Source organism: Ambystoma mexicanum, chromosome 6p (assembly GCF_040938575.1).
Source record: "Ambystoma mexicanum isolate Mex_15411 chromosome 6p, UKY_AmexF1_1, whole genome shotgun sequence".
In the NCBI taxonomy this organism is placed as follows: Eukaryota; Metazoa; Chordata; class Amphibia; order Caudata; family Ambystomatidae; genus Ambystoma; species Ambystoma mexicanum.
The window spans coordinates 62,187,792-62,212,672 of NC_090935.1; the positions used below are offsets into that span (position 1 = coordinate 62,187,792).

The following is a 24,881-nucleotide window of genomic DNA, read 5'->3' on the forward strand; positions in this document are numbered from 1 at the left end:
AGGAAATAAGCAACTAGACCTAGCTAAGAACCAGGAGCAAGGGACCAGTCACAAACAGGAAAACAGCATCAATGAATAGCGCTGGACTGAAGCAAACTGAGGTTTCTAAAGCTGGCTAATGAGCACACACCTCAGGTGTGCTGCTTGCTTCACCTGTCAGCCGCAGGTGCTGCTTGCCCTCCAAGGGTGGAGATGAAGCAGTGGACCAGGTAGTCTGAGAAGCATAGTCTTTTGATTAAAGCAGCATAGTGGCTGCCAAAAACCTGCAATGGATCCGCAAGGGAAGTGACATGGAAAATAAGCATTTAGCACTACCAAATCACCACAGCATTGTCTTTGAAAGGGCTGTTTAATAGGGAATAAACCCCAAATCAGGCCCCAAAGCTGCAGGAAAGAGAGCGAAGAGAGGAAATAATGACAAGATACCCTTCTCACTCCTTGTCTTCTCGTCTCGTTATGTAGGTCCCAGAGCTCCTTCTCAGCTTTGTAATGTCTTTTATTTAAGCCTGGTTCACTATCCTGCCAGGTGTTACTTCGCATGCACACCTCTCTCAGCTTCTCAGTATTCGGGTCCCAGACCCCCTTCTTAGGTTTATAGTGTCTTTCGATCATGCCTGGTTCACTATCCCGCCAAGTCTCTTTTTCAGTCTCTCTGGGGTGTTCTCTCACCCAATATGTCCTTATTTGATCTCTCTCTGCTTGGTCCCACTGGGACGAGGGAGAAGGTTCTGCACTTCCTCCCAACCATAGCCAGCCTCTAGTGTCTCACATTGCCTTCCCGGTCCCCCTCCACGTACCTTCCAACTTGGTCTGTAAGGATTCCGGTCCTCTGCAACACCGGTAAACATCTCCAGCTTCCCCTGGACTCTTGCGGTCTGCTCTGGGCTTCTGGCAGCTACGCCACTCTGGTTTCTCTCTGCACGTCGAGTCCCACCTGGACCACTGGGATGGCTGCCTGCCACCGGACGTCGGGTTCCCCAGCTTTCCGGTAAGTCTTGGCTCTTCTCTGACTTCTCGGAACCCCCTTCCCACGTTCGAGTCTGTAGCGCGTCCTCTCTGCGCGGCTTCGCTTCCCAGCTCAATGCTCCTCTGGGGCAGGACTGACACTGAGGAGAATCCTTTGTCAGTGTTTATGGCAAATTGACTCTCGAGTCTCGGACAGCTAGCATGTTTGTCTTGGTTCTGCATCAGACTCTTCATTGCCCTGCTCTTCCTCGTGTCAGTACATTGGAGTCATCCATACTCGTTCTTCCCTTACTCTTCCTCATCACAGTATTGTCTACCTGATACAGGGCTGCTATGTATGTGGTAACTAGCAGAAGAAAGATGAAACAGAGAGGGTGGGGCCCTATCCATGTTGTTGGGTGAGAAATGCCTGGCAGCATGGTGGTTAACATACCTTTTCTCCCTTGATAGTCCTCACCTCTCCCACAGAGGGGGGTCCCCTCCCATGGGATCCTCCTACTGGGTACCACTCCCAGGGGCACTTTTGGGTAGCGGCCTCACCTCCCTGACCTGGGGAGAAATAACATCAAGGGATTTGTCACTCATGCCACACTGAGTGAAGATATACCACTAATACATCATTTTGTGCAACAAGTTGAGACACAGTGTCATGACTGTCAAAGCAAAGAAAGTGTTTGCAGCATACCCCATGATGACCAAATGTTTAAGCTGTGTCAAAATTGAAAGCAATTTACAAACTGATAGACACAGAATACAGCACACTTGTCATTGCCACAGGCCCCAGAACACAAAACCCACACCATCTAGTGATGGGGGCAATGGGTCACTTGACTCACTTATGTCCCTTTGGGACCCATAAACACAGGGACCCTAGCTGGACTCAGTCCTGGCGCCTTTGGCGCCAGGCTCATATATAGAGATGTGAGCAGGAACACTTTATTTCAGTACAGGAGTGCTTTTACTTTATTTCAGTGCAGGAGTGCTTTTGTTTTACAAGAACTTTCCAGGAGCTTCTGAAAGCCTTTATTCCAGAGAACATCCTCATGTGCTGACTCATCGGGTCTGGCTCCCAAGGCCTGGTCTTCATGTGCTGACTCCTCGGGTCTGGCTCCCTAGGCCTGCTCTTCATGTGCTGACTCATCGGGTGTGGCAGGGTGTGGCAGGAAGGCAGAACCTGGTGGGCGTGGCTTCAGAAGCTCAGCTATATAAGCTGCTCCATCCTTAAGGCTGGTGCTTCGCGTTACTGTGCACTCACGTGCAACGTTACGCTCACGGCAGCTTGGACCAGTTTACTTACCTTTACCAGACGTTCTCCTGCATACTCACCTCCAGGAAACCGGTACTTCATCGCTTCATCTGCACACTCATCTCCTGACATCCAGTGATCTTGATCCCGACGCTGCAGCACCACGCTCTACATCCCCGAACTCGGACCCTGTGAAGAAGAAGAAAGACAAGGTTATAACATCCGTCCCAGAGCCGCGCCGCACTTGAACCCTGCGCGCCCCCTAGTTAACAGCTACTGTACCGCTGAAGCTTTGTTCCTCGTTCTCTCCGGCTGCCGCCTCAAGCTCCCCAGCTTCTGCCGGGCCGGCAACATCACCTGCAAGGGAAGAAAGCAGAAGAGCAAACATCAAAAGTGGACGGACAGCAATACAAGACAGCGAACTTTACAATGCAACAAAAACAGACGAGGCAAGACAAAGGCAAACAGGAACACTTACCTGAAGTATAGTGGCTTAGTCGCAGCAGGACTGGACTACCACATGCCAGGGACCAGTGAAGGAACTCGGTCCAGATCATACAAGCGCCCCTGCCAGAAGCAGCAGGACGGAGTGCTCGACAAAACTAATCAACAGGTGAGCTTTCCAGGGACAGGGCATCCCACGGCTACCACGGTTTGGGAGAAGGGCTCTGGAAGGGGATTGTCATGGTGCATGCTCCCAAAACCCTGAAACTGGCGAGCCCATCCCTGCCTCAGGCTTCTCAGGCCCCAGCTAGGCTTACCTGGACTCAGTCCTGGCGCCGCTGGTGCCAGGCTCATGGTAGGTGTTAAACATATGGTCCATATACTTGGCTCTGAGATGCTAAGCCATTCAGTACAGGGTGTGGCTTGGGACTATTTTACCTGAGGCAGGATACAGTTAAGGGGACTATTTTCCTGGAACTACTTGCAAGGCTATTTAAACCGCACCCTGCAAACTGAACACGCTTCGTGTTATTCTGCACTCCTGCAGCGTAACGCTCACCGTGTCAGTTCAGCTCTTGCTTCCCTTCTGCCACGCCTGTCCAGAGTCTTCTATCCATCGGCACCTGTGAAAAGAGAAGAACAGGCAGGAGTTATTCACGCATTGAAGGCCTTACCTGCAGAACATCCTGACCTCGCCTTCTTCTTACCCACGGACCGCCGCATCTGTAGAAGAACCTGAACAGAAGGTACCCTCTCGGGTAACTACTCACCTGAATAGGCCTCCTCCAGGAACTCCATCAAGCAGTTCTCCATCATTCTGCATCGCGCCGCCACTCGACACCATCAAACGGTTCTTCCATCTTCTTCCTGGAATTGCGCTGCACCTGCCGAACAGAAAAGACAAAGCAGATTAGTCACGCACAGCAAAGGAAAGCTAAATAAAGCGAACAATTAGCGCGTGTCGCATAGTGCTATACTTACCGGCAGAAATCTTGCTCATCCTTGTCAGAAGAGTCATTCCATCATCCGAAAACCACTTAATGCTGCACCTGAAAGACAAGAACGTACATTAGATACCTTGAGCAGAAAGACTTAAACCAGCTTTTCCAAGGAGTTATTGGAATAGAGACTTACCTGCTTACTTCGGTCCTTCCACTTCAGCAACCTCCATCAGATCAGTGAAGTAACTTGATCCTGGAACCACAGTGCAACCGCGCCCCTGCCAGAGTGTGCAGGACGGAGAGCTCACCCATTAAAAAACCAAGGTGAGCCAGAGGAAGAGAAGGAAAATCGGAAGGAGGTGAAAACCAAAACCAGCTCCATTCAGTAGGCTAATATCTTGTTTCGACTTGCAGGCGAACTTCTCCTGAGGCAAGAACGAAGGGAAGACACAAGCTAGCACCCTCATTTAAGCAGAGCAACACCAGTGCAGACATCATCCTGCGGACACAAGCATGCCCCTGTGGAGACCAAGTGAGTGTGACAGGGATCAGACGCACAAGCTGGCATACTCATGCCCCCTATTCTCCACGCAGGAGCAGTCCCGAGCAGCATCACCTATTACCACCAGTCACCACATAAGCGCAGAGGGCGAAGTCGGACCCGAGAAACTTCACCCCCGGGAGGGCTGCAACCGTGCCCCAACACCTCCTCAGAGACCAGGTGAGCATAACAACATTGTAAACAAGTAACCCCACTTGACAAATGACACCGCTACCAAAGTGGAGGGTTTATCTTATAAAAAACATGCTTATTTCTGCAGTACTCAAAGACAGAGGTTTTGGTAGAGGATTGAGATCAGCTCACCAGTAGCCAACCACCACTTCCACCCAACATAACCAGTCAACTAGTAGGACTACCAGCTTAGATACAACATGCATGTTAGAAAATATTCCACAGAAGACACAATAAACGGTACCAGTTAAGAAAACCTGTTGGGACAAGTTACTCATGTTCCCACCGGCCGTCACTATGGTTGTGTCCAGGGAGCGCTCTATACAGCGCACTGTTGACAACTATCACAGGGAAGATGTTTCACCATTTCACAATGATCCATTCAATTGTTCAAAAGAAAAGAAGCTGTTTTGGTTGTTCCAATTTAGCTCGTAAAATGATGAGCTGCCCGCCAAACCCTTTTGTGCAAGCTGATTTTTAGCACAGCTGGAAATATTATGTATGAAACACGCACTCAACACATTGCCACAAATGTTTGGCATCTTTAATTCATGAAAAGCAATCTAAAGTCATTGCTGTCCAAGAAATGAGCAACAGAGATGCAGAGTCCAATAACTTATGTCCATAAATGCACATATAATGCCTGTATTTGAGGTGGAGGATGACCACTATTAGAAATTGCAATGGCTGACTGAAACAAAGAAAACATATTTGAGTCTGAGAAAGATTAAGAGAGGTTAACCAAACACACCACATATAATTACAGCATATTATTCTAACACGTATATAGATTTTGATCAGAGAAAATGGCCTTACATTTATCATAGGCCAGATTATCTAGAGCAGGGCAATTTTTCACAGAGTGGCTTTTCTCGAGACCAATGTCTAAGGGATCAACATTTCTGTGAGGGAGAGCCAGGACAGTATTTGTAAGAGTTGGCTAGAGAGAGCCAGAACCATTCTCGAGAGACTGGCGCATGGGTATTGTGACTTGTGTGTAGTGCCTCACTACAGAGAGAGTCACCATGTGCATTTCTTTTTCTATTAGGCCACCGATGAGGGGGGGGAAAGGAAATAATGTGTGGCATGTGGCCACCGTGATGATGGGTATCAGCTTGAGGCAAAGAGCACATGAAAGTACTCTATTTTTAGCCAAATCTTGTCTGTTAAAGAAAGGCATCCCTCAAAGATGTTTTATGATCACAGATGTGATTTACCCTAGGACGTGTGTGCATGTTCTTCCATTGGTGTAAAAGCATCACAGCAGTTGTACTTTTTTCAGGGAACAAGGAAAATAGATTGGAAAAAGGGGTAAGTGCATGGTAAAATAAGATAGGGATGAAGGGTTGCATGTCCACCATTTTAAATATTTAAAGAAGATATGCATGTAAAGGTGCTTCTACAACAATGCAAATGCATACAGATGTCTTTGCAAGATAAAAAGATATGGATCAATTACCTGTTCCCAGGCTTGCTCACCTCGTCAGGGTGTGGCAGCTGTTATGCATTATGTGTAATGATACTTGAGTGTGTGATAATCGAACATTCTCTTTATGGGGATTCCTAATTGAGGATCACTACATCCACAACTGCTGGCTCTTTCAATTCTGTGTTACACATCTTTGTGTGGTGGGAAGGGAGGTGGGATTTGACGAGCAAACTTTCAAATATGAATTTTCCTCTGCACATCAGACTCTGCTTGAACAGTAACCTCACCGCGTGACCTCTTATCTGCAGAGCTAGTCATCACAGCGGGCGGGGAGAACGTTCCACCTGTCCCAATTGAGGACGCGTTGAAGGAGGAGTTGCCCATTATCAGTAATGCAATGCTGGTTGGAGACCAGAGGAAGTTCCTGTCCATGCTGCTCACTTTGAAGGTGAGAATGGAAGGGCTGAAATGCTGACAAAGGTTTAGTCTGGGCTTCCATGGGGCAGGTTCTGTGCTTAGATCCATTCTGTGTAAGAACAGCCTGGCCTGTAGGGAAATCAGGTGGAATACACACTGCCTGATGGCTCTTAAAGTACATTAGGGCAAGGGAAGGCTTGCCGACATTTCAAGTGCATAATTCCTACCTCCTTATAGAGACATGAGTCATACAACCTATTGAAGCTCTGATTGTATTGCCTGCCATTAGGTTTACAGCTATGTGCTGGCTCCCAAAGCCTTTGCATGTGCACTGCACTCTGTGCACCATAAGCTCGCCCCCCTCCCAGCTACCTGGAAAGTCATCGATTAAGAAATATGTATCTTTAATTTGTCTGTCTATTTTGTATATTGTCTTAGTATCTTTGAGACGTCCATTCTTCTATTCTTTCTTTTCCTCTTAATTTAGTTTTATTCCATAAACATCATAATCATTACATAAGTGAGTACAAAAATCAAGTTAATATACACATATCATCCTATCATATATTATCTATATAAGTCATAAGTATAAACAAAACCCACCATTGAGCCCCCATAGCAAGACACCGCAAACAACAGAACTTCACAAGACAGAACACCCATCCCCCTCCCCTCTACCCAACGACCAATTCTCCAATAGTACTTACAATACCCCAACCTACACCTTATCCATGCATTTCATTAAATGTCCCCCATCTTTCTTCTATTGTAACTTGTCTAGGGGCCGGTCTGGCATTATGCATTGACTTTTCTCTTTATTTTCTTTCAGTGCACTGTAGATGTAGACACAGGGGAACCCCAGGACGACCTGACCGCAGAGGCGATCCAGTTCTGCCAGCAGCTGGGTAGCAGCGCCACCAGAGTGTCAGAGGTGATAGGCACCAAGGACCCAGCCATCTATGAGGTGATCCAGGAGGCGATGGACCGGGTTAACCAGAAGGCCCTATCTAACGCCCAGAAGGTACAAAAATGGGCAATCCTGGGCAAGGATTTCTCCATCGCTGGAGGGGAGTTAGGTAAGTAGAAGCGGGGGCTTCTTTGGGCTCTGAGATTCGGGTCTGGAGGAACATTGTGAATGGTGATAGCGGGACAAATAATGGCCAGTGTGCATTTGGATTAGGGCAATTTGCATTTCCCCTTTAGTTTATTTACATTTATAGAGCACATGACAACCACACAAGTAGTTTCCTGGTGCTAAGGCCCTGGGGTAGGCTCATAAGTAAACCACTAGGTTGCTGTACCGTAGTTGTGCTGCCTTTGGCCATTAGCCAACACAATGTCTCATGTCACCTGGCCCTGTGAGTATGAGAGGCCCAATTAGCCCTAGAGGGATTTGGAACTCGTAGCCGCAGCCTGGCGTTCTTCTCTTTCTTGTTCTAGCCTCAGCAAAGGTAAAGGGTGGGTGCAGCTGCACGTTGTTCAGGGAGGAGAGGATAAAGCCTGGAATTAGTGTTGCATATTCTGGGATAACAAAAGCTAGAGGTCATGCACCTGTGTAAAGGTGGTAAAAATACAGGATCATTCAAGTCTGGTTATGTTGTCACTACATTTTTGACTGGTAACAGAATTACTTCTATTTTCTATTTTTACTGCACCGCCAAATTCAGAGTTTAACCTTGAAATGGAGGATTTTCTTCCAGAAAGTTGCTCACAGCAAATCAACAGTAAATTATAGTTTAATTCGTTCATACCTCCGCGCAGGATCCAGCAGTAAATGTGTAAGACCGAGTGGTTCTAATGGAAATAGAGTTTGCAGTAATTGCAAAGCGAAACTGCAGAATTACCGCCAAAATTGGAAAAAAATATAGTGTTTGCCTAAAGATCACACGCCTGCACTGCAATGCCTTTATATAGCAGTGATGATTGTTTTCCTGCCTAGAGTCTATGGGTAAAGTACCTTCAGGGACAGCTGGTGTGTGCTTCTGGGCAACAACATCAAAATAGGAGACTACAGTAGCCGCAGTTATGATATGATAGGTTATAACGCGCTTAATACCCAGAGGGTTCTAAGTGCGGACCCGGGGATCGAACCTGTGGTGCTCTGTGTCTTCTTGCTTCCAAGGCGAGCACATTGCCCATGAGCTATCCTCCAGAGACAAATTAGCCTGTGTGCATTTTATTGCAGTACACATTGTAATCCCTATCTGACAATATCATGCAACAACACATCCTTTCCTCAACTACATCTAGTCGAACCAAATGCACATACAAAATGCTAGAACAAGACAAAGAGGGAGATAGAAATTGCAGGGAGACATAACTCCAAATGTGTGTGTATGTCAGAAAGAAAGGGATAGTGTGTAAGGTCAGTATTTCATTTTTGGGGGTTCTGCCATCTAATTCTATTGGGCCTCTACTCGTTTTGCTTCCCCCCCTTTTATTTTTTAGCTTCTCTGATTTAATTTGGTTTTGGAGTAACTTTTTGAAGTCCCTGAGCCTATAGCGTAATTTCTAGGCCGTATGGATCTTATAACAGTGGTACTTTCTAAGACCCTAATTTTGGCCCTACTGTGATTTTATCACCTGTGACGAATCTCAGGGTATTGTCACTGCTTCCATGAGGCCAGGGAGGTGAGGACGCTGCCTAACAGTCTCCCTAGGGGTGATACTCAGCGGGTGGATCCCATGGGGAGAGAAATCCTTCATGAAACCATTGACGATGGCCCTGGGAGAACGTGGTATTCACTTACCCTTTTGGTACCCCCACTCTCCTTATCCCCCACTCAGATCCCTCTGGTCCCCCATACCTCTATAGGTTATAGTAGAGTAGAAAGTCTCCATGACAATACTGGGACGAGGAAGAGGGAGACTTACCTCACCTTAAATACCACTGTAATGAAGAATAGGGAACAAGGAGGCAAAAGTACACTGCAGAACCAACAGACGCGGTACAGTTATCAAGAGGCAACCTCAATCATAAAAAGGGAAGAAGGACTCTATGCTCCGTTGAACCAGCCGTGGTGGAGCAAGGAACAAGACGCTTGTTCCGTGCTAGGGGGCCTGAAGGTTGGAAACCATGACACAGAGAAGCGTGACACTCTGAGAGGTTCTAGCGAGGTGAACCTAGTGGGTGGCAGAGAGAAAGGAAGCCAGACTGTCGAAATCAAACGAAGCTGCTAGCAGCTGTCAACGTGAGGAACAGCCTGGAGCTGCAGAGCCTTGAGATAGAGAATGCTGAGTGCAGCAGCAACAGAGAAGCTCTGCTCCACCTCCTGAAGAGACCAGAGAATGCCCCAAGACTTCTCAAAGAGTCGGACCGGTTGTTGGGGCATTGAGGGAGCTGAATACAATGAAAAGTCTTGTGAATATATTCAGAAGAGCACAAGGGAATAAAAGAGGAATTTAACAACTTGAGACGAAATTTGTAAACCAGATAAACACATCCCAAAGAGCACAAGGGGATAACAGAAGAATCATACACGCTGACCCGCACCTTGTGAATAAATCTATGTGGGATAACACCTGGCAGGAGAGTATACCAGCTCTGTCCAAGTAGACAATAGGTAAAGTAGGGACAGGAATCCTGCAAAGGCAGAAGAACAGGGACTGGGCCCATTTGAAAGCTGGGAAGGCCCATCAGTAAACTATATAAGGGTCAAGGACTTGCATTAGTGCTAAGAAACCTACAACCAGTGGGCTGGAACACAGAAGCAGTCAGGGAGACCCTGAGAAGGGAAAAAAGATGAAACATGAAACCGGAAAAAAAGCAAAACACCCTTTGGGAACTTAAAGTTGTGAAACCAAGTCTGGCAGGTTAATGAACTAGACGATACAACATTGGGAAAGTCTATGGTCATATCTGGCAGGTAAATGAACCAGGCCTGATAAAGAACTGGAATGGTTCATTTTGGTTTCACAGACAGAGGAAGAGGATTCCTCCAGAAGGTTTGGAGAACTGTGTTTTGTTTATAAGTGGAACCGACCACCAAGGAAGAGGGTCCTCCCAGGATAGAGGGATCTGTGACTTGTGTTTCATGGTTGAAGTGATTTAAGAAACATCCCTTCCAGGAGATGGAGGAACTGCGTGTTTGTTTTTGTTAAAAAGAGATTTACTCCAGGAGAGGGAACAATTATGTTTTGCCTACAAGTGGAAGCAAGAACCAAGGAAGAGGTTCCTCCCAGGAGAGAGGAACTGTTTTCTTTTTTTGTTGGTTTGAACATTCAAGCAGTGAACACTTGACTACATTTTCTTTCACATGAACGGTGCCTTGGAGTCTGCATCCAGAATGCAAGGGGCATCCTTCTGGATTAATAGGACATCCAGTTTTCATTTGTTAGTTGAAAGTGTAAGGGACAGAAATAGGTTTAGACACAGGACAGTGGACATTTTACTTTATGGACATCCTGACTGGGTCCTTAGTATTTATATAGAAAAGGGCAAGACGGGGCTTTCCTTTTATTTACAACAGCAAAAGAAAAGTCTATGCTCACCACGTTACCACAACTGTGTCAAGACTCTTTCTTCTGCACCCTTACACACAGTACATTCATTTTAGGGTCTTGGCTAGTGGAAGCTGCTATTTACCTTTGCCTTCAACAAAGGTGCAGGCTGATTTACTGCATTAGTAGTCCAATGTACCTTTATGGTGGCATTTTTTTGGGGATGTCTCATTGTTCAGGGAAACCACTAAGCAGGCTTAACATGACAGTTGTGCACACATGGGCTCCTTCTGAGCACATTATAGCACCCTCTAAAGTGGTTTGAACGTTATATTATGTTGATTTATACTGGCCACCGCTACCATTTGCATGGTCTCCAGGTGGGTTGGGTAGATTAGTGAGGGAACATGGATAGGATAAAGGCTGTGCTTGTTTTTTGGTGCTTGTAGAACCAGGAGAAACTGGCCCCAGTGTGCGTCGGCTTTCTGAGTGTGTTTGGATTGTGCGCACTGGGGTTATTGTGTCCTGAGGGGTAACGTCCAGTGTCTGGGTTGTTTGTTTACCGCAATTTGTTCTTTTGGCGGATGTGTGAGTGGTGTGTTGTGTGTGGTAGAGCTGTGTGGGTATGCTGAACGAGGAGCAGGAGTGGTTAGTGGTTAGTACAGTGTGTTTTTTTCCATTGTTGGTTTCAGGATCCGTACTGTCCCTTGATTGTCTTGGATCCTCAGTGATATTGTGGAAGGTACCCGTTTTTATGCTAATCTCGGTGAGTTCTATAGCCAGGTTTTCAGTCATTTCTTAAGGTAAGGTGATCTTCTGTTCTCATCTCCTTTCGGATTGTGTTCCTTGTATTGGCTATTAATCAGGAAAATGCAGCTCCTCCGGATTTCCTTTTTTGTAGTGTTTCTCAATGTGGAGGTCGTTCCTTGATCTTAGGTTTTTTCGTGGTTGCTAGCGGTTGATCTTGGCCTGGAGGAATTCAGCTTCTTGTTGGTGCAGTGGGCGATGCAGAGGGCTTTGAAGTTAATGTGTTGTTTTACTAGGAGCCAGTGTAGGCTTCTCAAGGCTGCTGTGATTTGATTTCTTCTGTTTAGTCTCAGAACTATCCTTGCTGCAGTATTTTGGATGTGTAGGAGTGTTTTTTGTGAGCCGTTCTGGCATTCCAAGGTAGAGGCTGCTTGTGTAGTCAATTCTTGATAATACTATGGAGATGATTGCGAGGCTTCTGTGTGGGAAGGAGAGGTAGTTCAGCAGGAGGTAGAAGCATTTCTTTGCTTATTAACAGGTATTGACAAATTCCTGGCCCTGGCTACCCATAATACTTCATATGGGGAATGTCCTGGGAGGTTGGTAGTTTTTGTGGCAACCTGGTTAGCTGACCACCCAAACCTTTTTTTTAATACTCTAGTGTGATAGATGGGCCTGCTTGCCAGCCACCGTTAGTGTGGGTATATATTATATATACATAGAAGAAACCCTGATCCTACACTGCCTTCTGGTGGATTTTTGTAGGATGATCAGGTCCGCTTAACTGCTGGAAGATGTATCACTCTTTGGCCAATTGCTGCAATTTAGGACCCGGTTTGGCCATCCTGGATTGGCAATGGTTCCTCAGCTAAGCGCTGGTGTGGGCTTTCAGCTGCTGATGTCCCATCTCAGTCTTCTTTGTCCTCCCACTGGTGGTTCTCATCTGCTCGGGCAGAACCTTCCCTCCTGGGACTGTTGTCGGGCCATTTTACTGCTACGTCTTGCTGTTTACAGATAGAGTCTCCAGGCCTTAGAGCTGGAAGCTGCTGCCACTGTGAAGGTTGTTGGGACCCAAATACATGGCCTCATATGCATCTCTGGGCCATCCTGGATCACCTCCACCATAGTGCTGCTGCAGGGACCATTTTTGCTGGAGTGCTGCTCCCGTTTGCCTGCCGAGCCATCGGAACCTGTGTTGCACAGATTTTGCCAGTCTCCAGAAGCCAATTTTATGGTTGCTTTCTCTTCGGGATGTGGGTTCCATGCTGAGAAGGTCAGTTGTTCTTATTGTGGGCAATCAGGATTGTTGCTGCCTCTGGACCGATCCTTCATCTCGCCCTGTAAAAGAAGATCGGTACTTATCGGATTGTTTTTGCTTCAATAGAACTGTTTTTTCAGGAACCAACTCCACAAGTACCTACCTCTGGGCCCTAGGTTGGTGGGTTATTCAAGATATCCTCAGGGATCCCCATGTTCTGCAGGTCCCCTTCAATTATGGTTCTCTGTTGCCTTGCACTCATGCTCTACTTCTTTTCTCTTGGGGCTGCTGGGCATCAAACCCAGCCCTCTATCACGTCTCCACTGGGCTGATTACTTGTGGGCTGGTACTGGGACTTACCTGGCTTGTTACCAAAACCGCAGGTATGACTATAGAAATATAGAAATTGTCTTTTTGTTCCCATGGAACGCTTTTTACAGATACAGAACTCCTACAAATGACATTCAAGGCTACATACCTGAACAGTGACATATTTCGCCCCCCCATAGGGTCCCTCGAGTGCTTCACCAAGCCTTGAATTTTTAGCAATTACTCTGGTTTACTAGAGATTTTATGTGTTACACTCCTACCTCTGGACATACATTGTATCACTGTGTGCTACTATTGTGTCCTTTCTTTGAGTGTAATATGGCCTCAGGCTTAGGTCCTGTGAGCCTTAAGGATATCCTGGACTTTGGTAGCCCTACTGACGTCATAGGAAATTGTGTAACCATGTTCTCTACATCTACCACTGTGCTGTACGCATCTGTATTATGTCTAATACCTTTACCTAGAGTGTAGTACGAATGCTGTAACTAAGATCTGTGTGGCATATTGGGCCCTACATACAGTGTCAGACCGGGCCATTACATTGTCTCGGGCACCAATGAAAAAGGGGCCCACAGTTGCAAATGCAATTCATTCCTTTTGCGACACTGTTTTAAAATGTGATGTAAATTGTGAATTTTAAAGAATATTTATTCAGAAACACTCGTCAAAACTACTAGGCGCATAGTGAAGTAACTCATCAAACTGGCCCACATTGGCCAAAGAAGTGCCCCACTTTGACCCAAAAAACAGGCCCACACCAGCATTATGCATTTTGGGTTTGGCCATGTGCCTATTGTCCTATGGGCCAGTCAGAGCCTGATGATAATGTATGCTTTTATTGTCATGGGATTTACTTTGAATTCACCTCTTAAAGTCTGTGGCCTCATTACGAGTTAGGCGGCAAGTGGTCAAATTGGCAGTAACTGAGTTACTGCCAATTTCACCACTATGCTAAATTATGAGTTTTGGTTTCGAGTGGAGAATTTACCTCCAGCAAAACACTGTAGGTAAATCTTCCCACTCAACGATGACAAATCGTGAGAATTGTCAGAATTACTACAGCGGTAATTCCGCTGCAGTAAATTTCACAGAAAAAGCCCCATTGGGTCCAATTGACCCAAAATAAATGGGGAATTACACCACCACTTGTAATCAGGCGGAAATGTTGACCAAGTGGCGTTAACAGTGATTCCACATGGCTATTTTTTGGAGAATTTACCATCGGATTTTCGCCTAACCCGTAATGAGGCTTTGTGTCAACCATGAGGTATGGGGCTTGCATTTAGGGTCAAGAGTGTGTTCGGTCTTAACTGACTATTTGCTGTTTTTCTATAACTACACTATGCTGTATTGTGTGTCATGCTTCAACAGAGTACCCATTTTCAACTCGTAAATAAATATATGTTCAACCTTGTAATAAAAGTGTACATTTTGTCAGTATGCCAGTGTGGGGTATTCTTTTGTAGTGGCTGCTGGGCTTAATTGTACCTCGCTGCCAGGCTTCCATGTTCCTGAATTTAAGTCTGACTGCTCTGCGACAGCTACCATTGGAGAGTCTGGTCTTTCCTTTTGGGTGTCAATGGTCTACCATTCGGTTAGTTGATTAAACAGCCCTCAGAAGAGGATTGTGCACAAAACCTCCTAACAGACAGCGAGGGGTACATAAAAGTGAATGAGCTGTAAGTGGTAAATGAGAAGGGAGTGTCTGTCAGAGCGAATCCAAACCATTGCATACCAACGCATCGACAACCTATATTTCACATGTAAAAGATTTGGTTTCGATGGAATTGCACTTTTACTTGTAAAAAGTATCATTTCCATGCTTTTTTGTAACTTTAACAGGTTACATGGCGCTGTCCAGTGCTGTAATTTCAGCACTGGCCAGCACCTTGTAACGTTTTTAAATATTTCTGTGTATTAACCCCCAAACCTAACCCTAGCCCTAACCCTAACGTAACCCTTAATCTAACCCTAGCCCCAACCCTAACCCTAATGTAACCCTTAATCCAGTGATATTCAAACTGTGGGTCGCGACCCCCTAGGGGTCCGCGGGTGCATCCCAGGGGGGCCCTGAGAGCTCAGCATGAAAAAAGATTTTTTTTTTTGTTTTTTTTTTTTTGTTTTTTAGATTGGAAGAAATGGGCAGGGGTGGCCCACATGGGCGGGCTGAAGCATGAAACTGTCTCAGGCAACAATGAAAAAGTGGCCCACAGTTGTAAATGGATATTCATTCCTTTAGTCACAGACTGGGCCTCATTACTACTATGGCGGACCAGTAACAACGGTGCTGGTAAGCTACCGGCACCGTTGCTACCGTTCCGCCATAGTAAGAGTTGTGCTCGTGGGTGCTTGACAGCCCCCGCCAGGTCTGACCTCAACTCGTCGGATGCACCAGCACCGTTATTAACGGTGCCGGTGCATCCGAGCTCCCCCTTCCCATTTGAGCCATATGGGGCTCAAATGGGAATGGGGATCTACCGGCACCTTCGAAAGGGCACTTATCATGTCCGCCTAACTCGGCATGACCTAGTAATTGCCCATTCGCGGGTGCCAGACCCGGATGCAACTCCAGTGGCAGCCGTGCCGGTTTTACCGGCACAGCTACCGCCAGAGTAGTTATGAAGCCCACTGTTTCAATAGTACCCAAAGGGGTGCTTTGTGTTAAAATGTAAGTAAATTGTGATATATTCAGCAACAATGGTCAACATTTCTAACTGCATAGTGGCCCCTCACCCATTATGGAGGAGCTAAGGAGCCAGCCCAGTGAAACAGTGAGCACTCCCTCAGCTGCTTTATCCAGCTAATGGAGTGCTCCTGGGCTGGCTGAACTGTCAAAGGGAAACACTGTTTCCCTTTGACAGTTCAGTTTAGTTCCCCAGCCGCACATGCTCACTGAGCCATGCAAGTGCTGGGGCGTTTTGCTTCGCCAGCATTGCATAGCTCATTGGAAATGCTGGCTGGGGCACTGCATGTCTGTATGTCCGAGGGGGAGCTCCTGCGCCTCCTCGCACATACGGACAGAGCAGCTGGAGCAGCACCCACACACAGGCCAATGCAGAAGGTACGTTTATGTTCATTGTTTTTATTTAAACATGTGTATGGATGCGTTATGAGTGAGTGTATGGTGATGGATGCTCATGTGAATGATAGAGTGATTGCTGTATGAATGTGCAGCGCCTTGCATATACACATAATCATGTTCATTGTGTTAGGACCAGTGGGGCCCAGGGGACAGGGATGGTATCTTTTTACCGGACATCTATCATTCAAAACCCTCTGCCTTGTCCACAAGGCTTTCTGGGGCCTCGGTCCAAAATACCTTCAGCTATTCCTCCGCAAATACCTCCCCTCTCGAGCTCTTCACTCCTCTACCTCCAACTCCCTCAGGGTCAGTCGTTTATCAAAGAAACGAGCTGGGGGTAGATCTCCGTCTTCGGCTGGGGCCTCCCTCTGGAACAGCGCCCTGCCACTCTAAAACTTGAGGAGAACCATCTTTCTTCCTGCACTTATCAGACCTACCCTGTCTGCTGCCTTAAACGTAGCACTTGCAAATTGCTGGCTGCACTACCACTGTTTGTTGCCTTTATTATTTATTTATTGTTATTTATCTGTTTCTCCTCTGCTTCGCACTTTCCACTTCTCCCCCCTTCCATGCACTTTTCCCCTCACACTTGCGCGTTCTCAATGTCACTGGGCCTAGTAAGATCGCTGTTTTATTCTCCTCTGTTCCCCTCCCTTGCCTTGTCACGCTCTGAAACACTTGTGTACGAGCGCGATAGAAATAAAATATCAATGCCTGCCCCCTGGACTCCCAGCAACAATTGCAAACTGTTTGGCTATTTACCCATTTTTTGTTAAAAGTATGCTCTACAATGCAACATTTTAACCTATTATTTAAAAAAAAATTCACAGGGGGAAACCCCCCCGAACCTCCCCTTAATGCCCCTCCACTTAAAAAAGATTCACCAGCCGCCACTGGCCCTCAGACTGTGTTGGGAACGGGATGGGGGAACCGAGGGACTATGGTGGGAGCACAATGGGCGGGAACCATGGGATAGTGATGGGAGCAGAGTGGGGAGAGCCCTGGGTGTGTGATGGGGTGGGGAGAGACCAGCGACTGGGTAGGAGTGGGATGAGGGAGCCCAGCGACTTTGATGGGAGCAGGTGACGGCGCGCAATATATACTGTCCATTTGGCATTTCTGGGGGGTCCCGACCTGCCCAAATTTTGCTCAGGGGGGCCCTGGCCAAAAAAGTTTGAAGACCACTGCCTTAATCTAACCCTAGCCCCAACCCTAACCCTTACCCTAATGTAACCCTTAATCTAACCCTAGTCCCAACCCTAACCCCCAAGCCTAACCCTTACCCTAATGTAACCCTTAAGATAACCTAACACATCCCTAACCCTAATCTAATCCCTAATCATAACATTTCATTTCGATGGATCCATCAAATTTTATTCAACAAAATGGCCATTCTATGGAATGGTATTTTGATGGAAAAGATTTGATGGTTTGGTGTTAGATGGATTGTCATGCGATGGAATGACTGGATACCATCTGAGGACATTTTCCTGGCAGCACAGTTTGAATTATTATGAAGGTTGTAGATGTATCTTATAAAACGGTCAGTTTGCCCTTGAATTTCAAGCGGAACGGTTTTTACTACAGTAGAACAGCAAAATGAAAAAAATGATTTGTTTTAATTTTTTATTCCACACTAGATAATGCTACAGCTAACAGACCTAATGCACAGATATCGTGCCCAAGGCCGAGCACGCACATTTCCGAGTACAGTCCCCCATTTTAACAAAACTGTGAAATGTGTAAGGGTAGCCCAATTTACAGGGGTACCCATTAATTATACGGGTACCCCTAATCACGCTCACACCAGAGTAAATGCACCCCTCTGGGGAAGCAAGGCAAAGAGTCTATCTTGCAAGGATAACACATTTATTCTTTACAGAAATGAGGATAGGAGCAAAGAACTCTGCTGCCTGAACAGCCTCTTCTGTCCCTCCGTTCTTTGCTCCTGCAAACTGGAGCCTGACAGGAGCATATTTACTCTTAACTTGCTGTAGTGGCATCTCTGGATATGGGCCTGGCTCCATCCCACACCGTCCTGCTTCCATACAAGGGATGCTGCAAGGTCTTCCTTCCTTCATGGTCGGCGCTTCTGTTAAGGACATGCTACTTTACATATTACTACCTTTCATAGACCCGCAGTGCACGTCTGCAGACTTTTACAAACCTTGAGACCTAGCCCTGGAAGAAACTAAACATTTCTCTAACTAATTTTCATGCATACTTCACTCATCTTACCCATATTTTTATTTGGTCTTATAATCTCCTTTTGAACCTGTTTTTCATAATTCTGTATGTTGTGCATGAGTATGTAAAATCTCATTTTAGCATGCATGGTCTTTTGAGAGACAGCAGACAACTGGTGAGCCACTTTGTATGCTCTGCCAGAGCTTAGCCTCAGTGGCGCAACATCGCATGAACCATGCGATCCATTTTGAGCGCAGGCCACATTCCTTTTGTCAGAGACCCTGCTTTGAGATTTTAAAACTAAATATGTTTTATAAATGTATTCGGCTAATAGTTATTTGCACCTTATATTTAAATAACAGCCTTCTTTTAGTGCCTGCCCATGTCTGTGTATATGATTATATTTGCATGAAAAAGCTTTCTCAGTGCACCTCCTCCCCCCTGGTCTGTTGTAGTGCCTAGAAGCAGTCAAAAGAGGTCTTGCCTATTTCTAAAGCGTTTGGGAATGAAGGAAGGCATTGGGTCCTTCCCAACAAATGGCATCGACTATGGTCCCCTAAAGAACCTTCCCCCGCCACTGCAGACCAAGCCAGGGTTGGACTGGGACAAGAAATAGGCCCAGACACCCAGAAAAAAGAGGCCCATCCCTTGCCTCAAAAAAAGTGGCCCTCAAACCATCATCTGTGAATCCCGTCAATTCATGACTTTACAGAAAATGCTACTTATGGAGGATTCATGTGTTTGTTGCATGGTATGTTTTGTGTAAATGTTTGAGAAAGTGATAACATTCCTTTTGTTCTTTTTTGAACAACAGCATCATTACATAGCTAAATACTTATTTTGCAGAGCCAGACTCAAGGCATGTCTACTCGTTGCCACCAGTAATGAAAATAGAGTTGCATTTAATAAGCAGTACAGCCAAATGATGACACCAGAAAGTACCTTGCCAGTCGTATTTATGCTGAAATATTATATTACAACATACTGTGACAGGGTCCACAGCTCTGAGGCACAGGAGTGTCATGAACCAAACCCCCCACTGCAGTTTTGGACCTGCAACTTGATATTATATACAGGGCTCCGCAAACCCCAGCAGGGAAGGAGGGTTAGGGTGACGATGGTTGGATAGGAAGGAGGGAAGTAGGGAAACCGGAATGAGGTTTAGGGAGAGGTTATGGATAGGTTGGTGATGTTAGGGTAAGGTTTCGACCACTGCGCATGCTTCCAGCGAGCTGTTACACAGCACTCATACAAACATACGTCCCTGCTTTTGACTGTACACACATATACAATATTACTATCGCAGTATACTAAGGCACAGCAACCTAATAAACACTCATGAGGTAGTGCAGCACTTTGCTTAAGTTAGTTGTTGCCCAGAGTGTCCCTTGTTGTCTCCTGCAATTTCGTTGTGCCAGGATGTGTCGTAGTAGCTGTTCAAATGCTGCAAGAGTGTGCTACAATTAGTGCACATATCAAACACTGCCGAATGTGGCTGTTCACGTGCATCTACACATGCAGGCGATGTAGCGAGGCCAGAAGTAGCTACTAAACATGCACAGTAGGGGCCGCATGTAGCTCTGTTAAGTGGTAACGTGTTAGTTAGGGCATGTGGGAGGCAAACCAATGGCAAACCTTGTGGCCCAGCACATGACATGTTACATGGGAGGCCCGCCCAAACCACTCAATACCCGCAATGTTCCTCCTTAGCCCTCAAGAGTCTGGTAAACCCAGAATATGAGTGTTAGGTGCCCCCCCCCCAACCCTTTACCTGCTCCTTCCCTGCCATTTTTTAGTTTTGGCTATTAGGAGACTCTAAAGCACCATCTAGAAGCTGAAACTATTGTATTGGACTACAGCTAGGGAGAAATGGCATCTGAGGAGGGACACAAAGCATGTAGGTGTTCTTTGGCAATTTACCCACCTATTCACAGCCCAAGGCCATGCTAATACTTATGGCCATTTCCGTGTACTTCCTGCCACTCCCCGCCCAAAACACATGCTGCTGGGATCTCTATCAACTAGCCTTATCAAGCCTTAGCATGAAACCTTTTGCTCAAAAGTAGTCTTCTGAGAGAGTTTGTGATTTAATTGGTGCTGTAAACGTGCTACTGGTGTAATACACATTTTCTTTACCAGATCTGGCTTCAGCCAGTCGATTTATAAGTACATTGCGTGTCCCTCACTGAAGTCATGTTAAAAACAAGCACTGGCAAAGCCAACAGCTTTGGCTTGTGTCTAAGTATTAGACATTTGCCAGGCACTTCTATTAGATGCCCAGGTATTGCACCATATTGCATCTGCTATCATTGATGGGCAGTTAATACCAGTACGGCAGTGACTGGTAAATGCATTTCCCATGCCTACACAGAAGCCAAAAATGTTGCCATTGCCAATGCTTGTTTTAATCTTGTTGAAACCATGTGATAACCCTTAACACGAGGGATTACCTTTGCTTTGTTTACCTTCAACACAGTTTTAAAAAAGCTGAACCAACCTGCTGCAATATTCTGCACACAAGCAGTAGCAGCAAGCACCGTGTGAAATTTAGCTATAGGGATAAGCAGCTTGAAAACAAGATTTAACAAGTTGTGATGTGATTTTGTACGCACACGCTAATCGGATTTGCGTACAAGGCAATCTTTAATGACTTAATTATTAAAAATTGCCATTCTCTCCAGATGAAGTTCATCGCTTGCACTAAAAATTGTACTTTCCTAGCTATAGAGGTTGTAAATCTGGGCCAGCAGACTGGTGGATTTTTGCAAGGCTGAGTCGACTGCAAAAGATCAGGTCTCGGAATATACACCTAATTTAAAGGGCAGTACATACACAATGCATATTTAAACTTGTCAGCTTCGTATATCTGGTGTTAGCGAGCAAGGCCGCTATAAATAAATGCGCGGACACCAGCATGGAACGTTGTCAACCTTCTTTATTGGTACAACGAAGTAACTGGTGAAAACTCCAGCAGCACTTCCCTTCCCAGAACGTCACTTCCTTCAGTGACGTTTCGCGTTGCAGAGGCAGCCTTAAAGGGCCAGCCTACCGTAACATCTGGTATCACAGATTTTGTTCATCTTGGGCAGGCCACATCCTCCCATAAACCATGATATTTATGAACACCGCCGGACAAATGTCCTTACAACATCTTTAACTTAACTGTCTGACGTGCCGTCAACATTCCTCCACTAATCTTGGAGGTCTCTTGATGCTCCTCTGGGGTCGTCCTCGCGGCTTTTGGTGTGAGCCGCCATCAGTGTCTTCATCAAGGCTTGGCTGACGTTGAACCTGTGGTCCGAGGGGGACCTAGGCTTCATCGTGAATGTCAACATAGTCTGGGTCCGGATCACCAGGTGGCGCCCTGTCTTCAGCTCCTTTCGTGATATGTTTGAACCAAGAGCTATTCCGAGTTACTTCCCTTTCTCCGTTTGCGGCCGTTATCATGGTTCCTTTCACGGCAACAACCTGTAGTGGCTCAGGTAAGAAATGGGAGTCTGCTTTTTTGTTATGACCTGTTGTAACCACACTTCATCTCCTATCTGGAACTCCTTTGTTTGTGCCCTCCTCATTTTGTCTGTCTGTTCCCATGCTTTCTCTTTTAATTCTTCGTCCCTTCTGATGACTTCCTGGTCTGCCTCAGGTCGTGATGTCGGGCTGTTGACCAGTCTGGTTCTGACTTGGGATTTCACCATGAGTTCAGCCGGGGTTTTGTTGGTGGCCTCATGAGGCGTATTTCGATAGTCTCTCAGCATTCTTCAGAGTGCTTGATGTTGGTCAGCACCTGCTATGCGTGCCTTTTGTATGGTCTTTTTGATGGATGCCATAAATCTTTCTGCCATACCATTGGCCTGAGGCCACCTTAGTGTGACTCTTTGGTGTCGAAATCCCAGATATTTTGCGAATACCCCAAATTCATGTCCACTGAAGGGTGCACCATTGTCTGATTTTATTGTGTCCGGTATTCCCCCACTCCCTGAAAACTTCATCGAACGTGGCAGCTACATGGGCGAACGCTGTGGACTTGACACGTTTTACAACAGGGAACCTGGAATGTTCATCAATGAATAGTAGTAAGTAGTCTCCTTCCTCAAGTGGGCCATACAAATCAACCGTGACTCTTTCACATGGGTGTCCTGGAATTGTGGTGACTCTGAGCGGCATTGGGGGTTCTGGTTTCGCAGTGCATTGGCATGCTGTGCAGTTCTTGACCCATCGGTCGACCATGTCGTCCATGAAGGGGAACCAGACGTTGCAATTTGATTGTCTTTTTGTGTTTTCCGTCCCTCTGTGGCCTTCGTGGGCAGTTTTGATGATATCCGATCGCAGTGTAGTGGGAATGACTATCTTGCAACCCCTTAGCAGAACGGACTTGTCCTGGACCGCTGGTTCGGTATGTACCCTGGCCAGTCTCTCGATATCATCTCTTGCTCTGCGGAAGTCTTTCCATTTATTGTTTTCCATCAGGCTAATTGCTAGAGCCATAGAGGGGTCTGCTGCTGAAGCTGCTGCAATGGCTTCGATGGAGACGGCAAGTGGTAGCGCGTTGGCAGTGACGTAGCTGGTACATTCCGAGTCACCTGGCCTTGGAGTTGGACTGCCAAACGGGTGTCTTGAGAGGTAATCTGCAGGATTGTTCTCGCACCCCGGTCTGTGAATGATGTCAAAATCGTGTTCTTGCAAGCCGATCCCCCACCGTTCAATCCTGGGGGGCATCTTTGTTTGTGGATTGCCGAAAAGAGATAGTAAAGCTTGATGATCTGTGATCAAGGTGAATCTGTTTCCAGTAATGAAATTATGACAGTGTTCACACGCCCAGACGGCCGCCAGACTTTCTTTCTCTGCCTGGGAATATGTTGATTCTGGGGGAGCTAAGGCTCTGCTGGCATAGGCAACCACGTGCCTTGGATGAGAGCCTTGTCCACTGGTCTGGGCAAGGATGGCACCCAGACCTACCGGGCTGGCACCTACGACTATTTCGGTGTGCCAGTTGGGGTCAAAGTATGCAAGTTTCCTGGCTTCAGCGAGGGATTGCTTGATGGTGTCGAAAGCAGATTGGCACTCTCTGGTCCAGTTGAATGCAATGTCTTTCTGTAGCAGGTGTCTGAGGGGTTCAGTTATGGTTGCAAAATGTGGTATGTATTGGACGCAGTATCCGGCCATTCCTAGAAATGATCTTACATCACCTGCTTGAGTAGGTTTTCCCAGATGAAAGATTGTCGAGACTTTGTCGGGGTCAGGGGTCATCCTGTCTGCTGAAAAGATGTGGCCAAAGAACTTGAGTTTGGCTTTACTGAAGCAACACTTCTCGATGTTAAGGGTTAGTCCTGCTTCCTGCACCGCCATGCACGCGGCTCGGAGGGCTGCATCATGTTCACTACGTGACTTCTGAACACAAGAATGTCATCACTGTAATTTAGGGTCCCTTTGATGGGTCGTATTATCTGCAAAATGGTTTCATGAAAGATTTCGGCAGCTGAGGAGATCCCGAAGTTTAACCGCTTATAGCGGAATAGTCCATCATGTGATGCAATAGTGGTAATAGATTGTGACTCGGGGTGGAGTACGAGCTGGTGGTACCCTTGGTTTAGATCTAGCTTGGAAAAGAGTACGGCTTTGTTTAGTTGGACGATCATGTCCTCAATTTTCAGTCCTGGGTGACGCTCTCTTTGTATGGAAGTGTTAGCTACTCTCATGTCTACACACAACCGTAGACGGCCACCCTCTTTTGGGGCGATTACGAGAGGGGAGACCCATGGCGTTGGACCAGTGGCTGGTTCAATGATGTCATTGTGTAGAAGTTGGTTCAGTTCTTTTGAGACTGCTTCTTGTAGGTGGAACCCAACTCTGCGCGGGTGTTGTGGGACTGGGCGGATCGCTGGGTCAATGTGCAATTTGATTGATGGGCCTTTCATTCTGCCTAGGCCTTGACACAGTTGTGGAAATTCTTTCACAATATCTTCCTTTGTAATGATAGCGGTGACAGGAGATTCCAGATCCATGTTGCAGACGTGTCCATGTTTCCTGGTTTGGGGAGCTGACGAACTGATGATGGCACCATCCTGGACGGGTAGGTTGATTAGCCCTAGACAGGAGGCAGTTCCGTAGCTCAGCAGACATCTCCCTTTGGTGGGGCTCCTGATGACATGAATTACGGTGGTGACGGACTTGTCACCGAACATGAGCCGTCTTGTGAATGACCCCACACTGTGCAAGGGAGTATCTGTGCCCCATTGATATATCTTAGAGGTTTTTGGGGTTAGTATGGGTTTGTTTTGAAGTAATTGGAATTCTTTCTCACCCATTATGTTCACTGTCGCTCCAGAGTCGATCAGAAAACAATTGTTTGTTGCAGATGTCCATATGTATTCGGGGTGCCTCCTGTGCCTCCTCCTCGTCCATGATGAGGTTCACAAACTCATCCTGGGCATGCAAGTCATAGCGGTCCCCTTCATAGTCTGGGTATCCTTGTGCTCTGAAGTGAAGTCCTTGTCGCAGCAGCGGTGGGCCGTCATACTCGTTGCGTAGTTGCATGATCTGTTCCTGTGTCTCATATTCTTGGCTGTCGTCCTCAGGGTATATCTCTTCCACCACTCGCACATATCTCCTCCGCCTGACTGGTGAGATTGATTTGGAAATAGTCTTTGGAATGTCCTATATT

General features: G+C 46.5%; 1 protein-coding gene across 2 annotated transcripts in view; it reads left to right on the forward strand.

Moving 5' to 3' along the window:
• The window catches only part of LOC138511212 (long-chain-fatty-acid--CoA ligase ACSBG2-like), a 791,265-nt gene that overhangs the window by 620,248 nt on the left and 146,136 nt on the right, over positions 1-24,881 (forward strand). For both annotated transcript variants that reach the window (XM_069626739.1, XM_069626740.1), the window contains 2 exons: positions 6,068-6,207; positions 7,006-7,252. In XM_069626739.1, the coding sequence (XP_069482840.1) occupies positions 6,068-6,207; positions 7,006-7,252 (387 nt within the window). The remainder of the gene's footprint in view (positions 1-6,067; positions 6,208-7,005; positions 7,253-24,881) is intronic.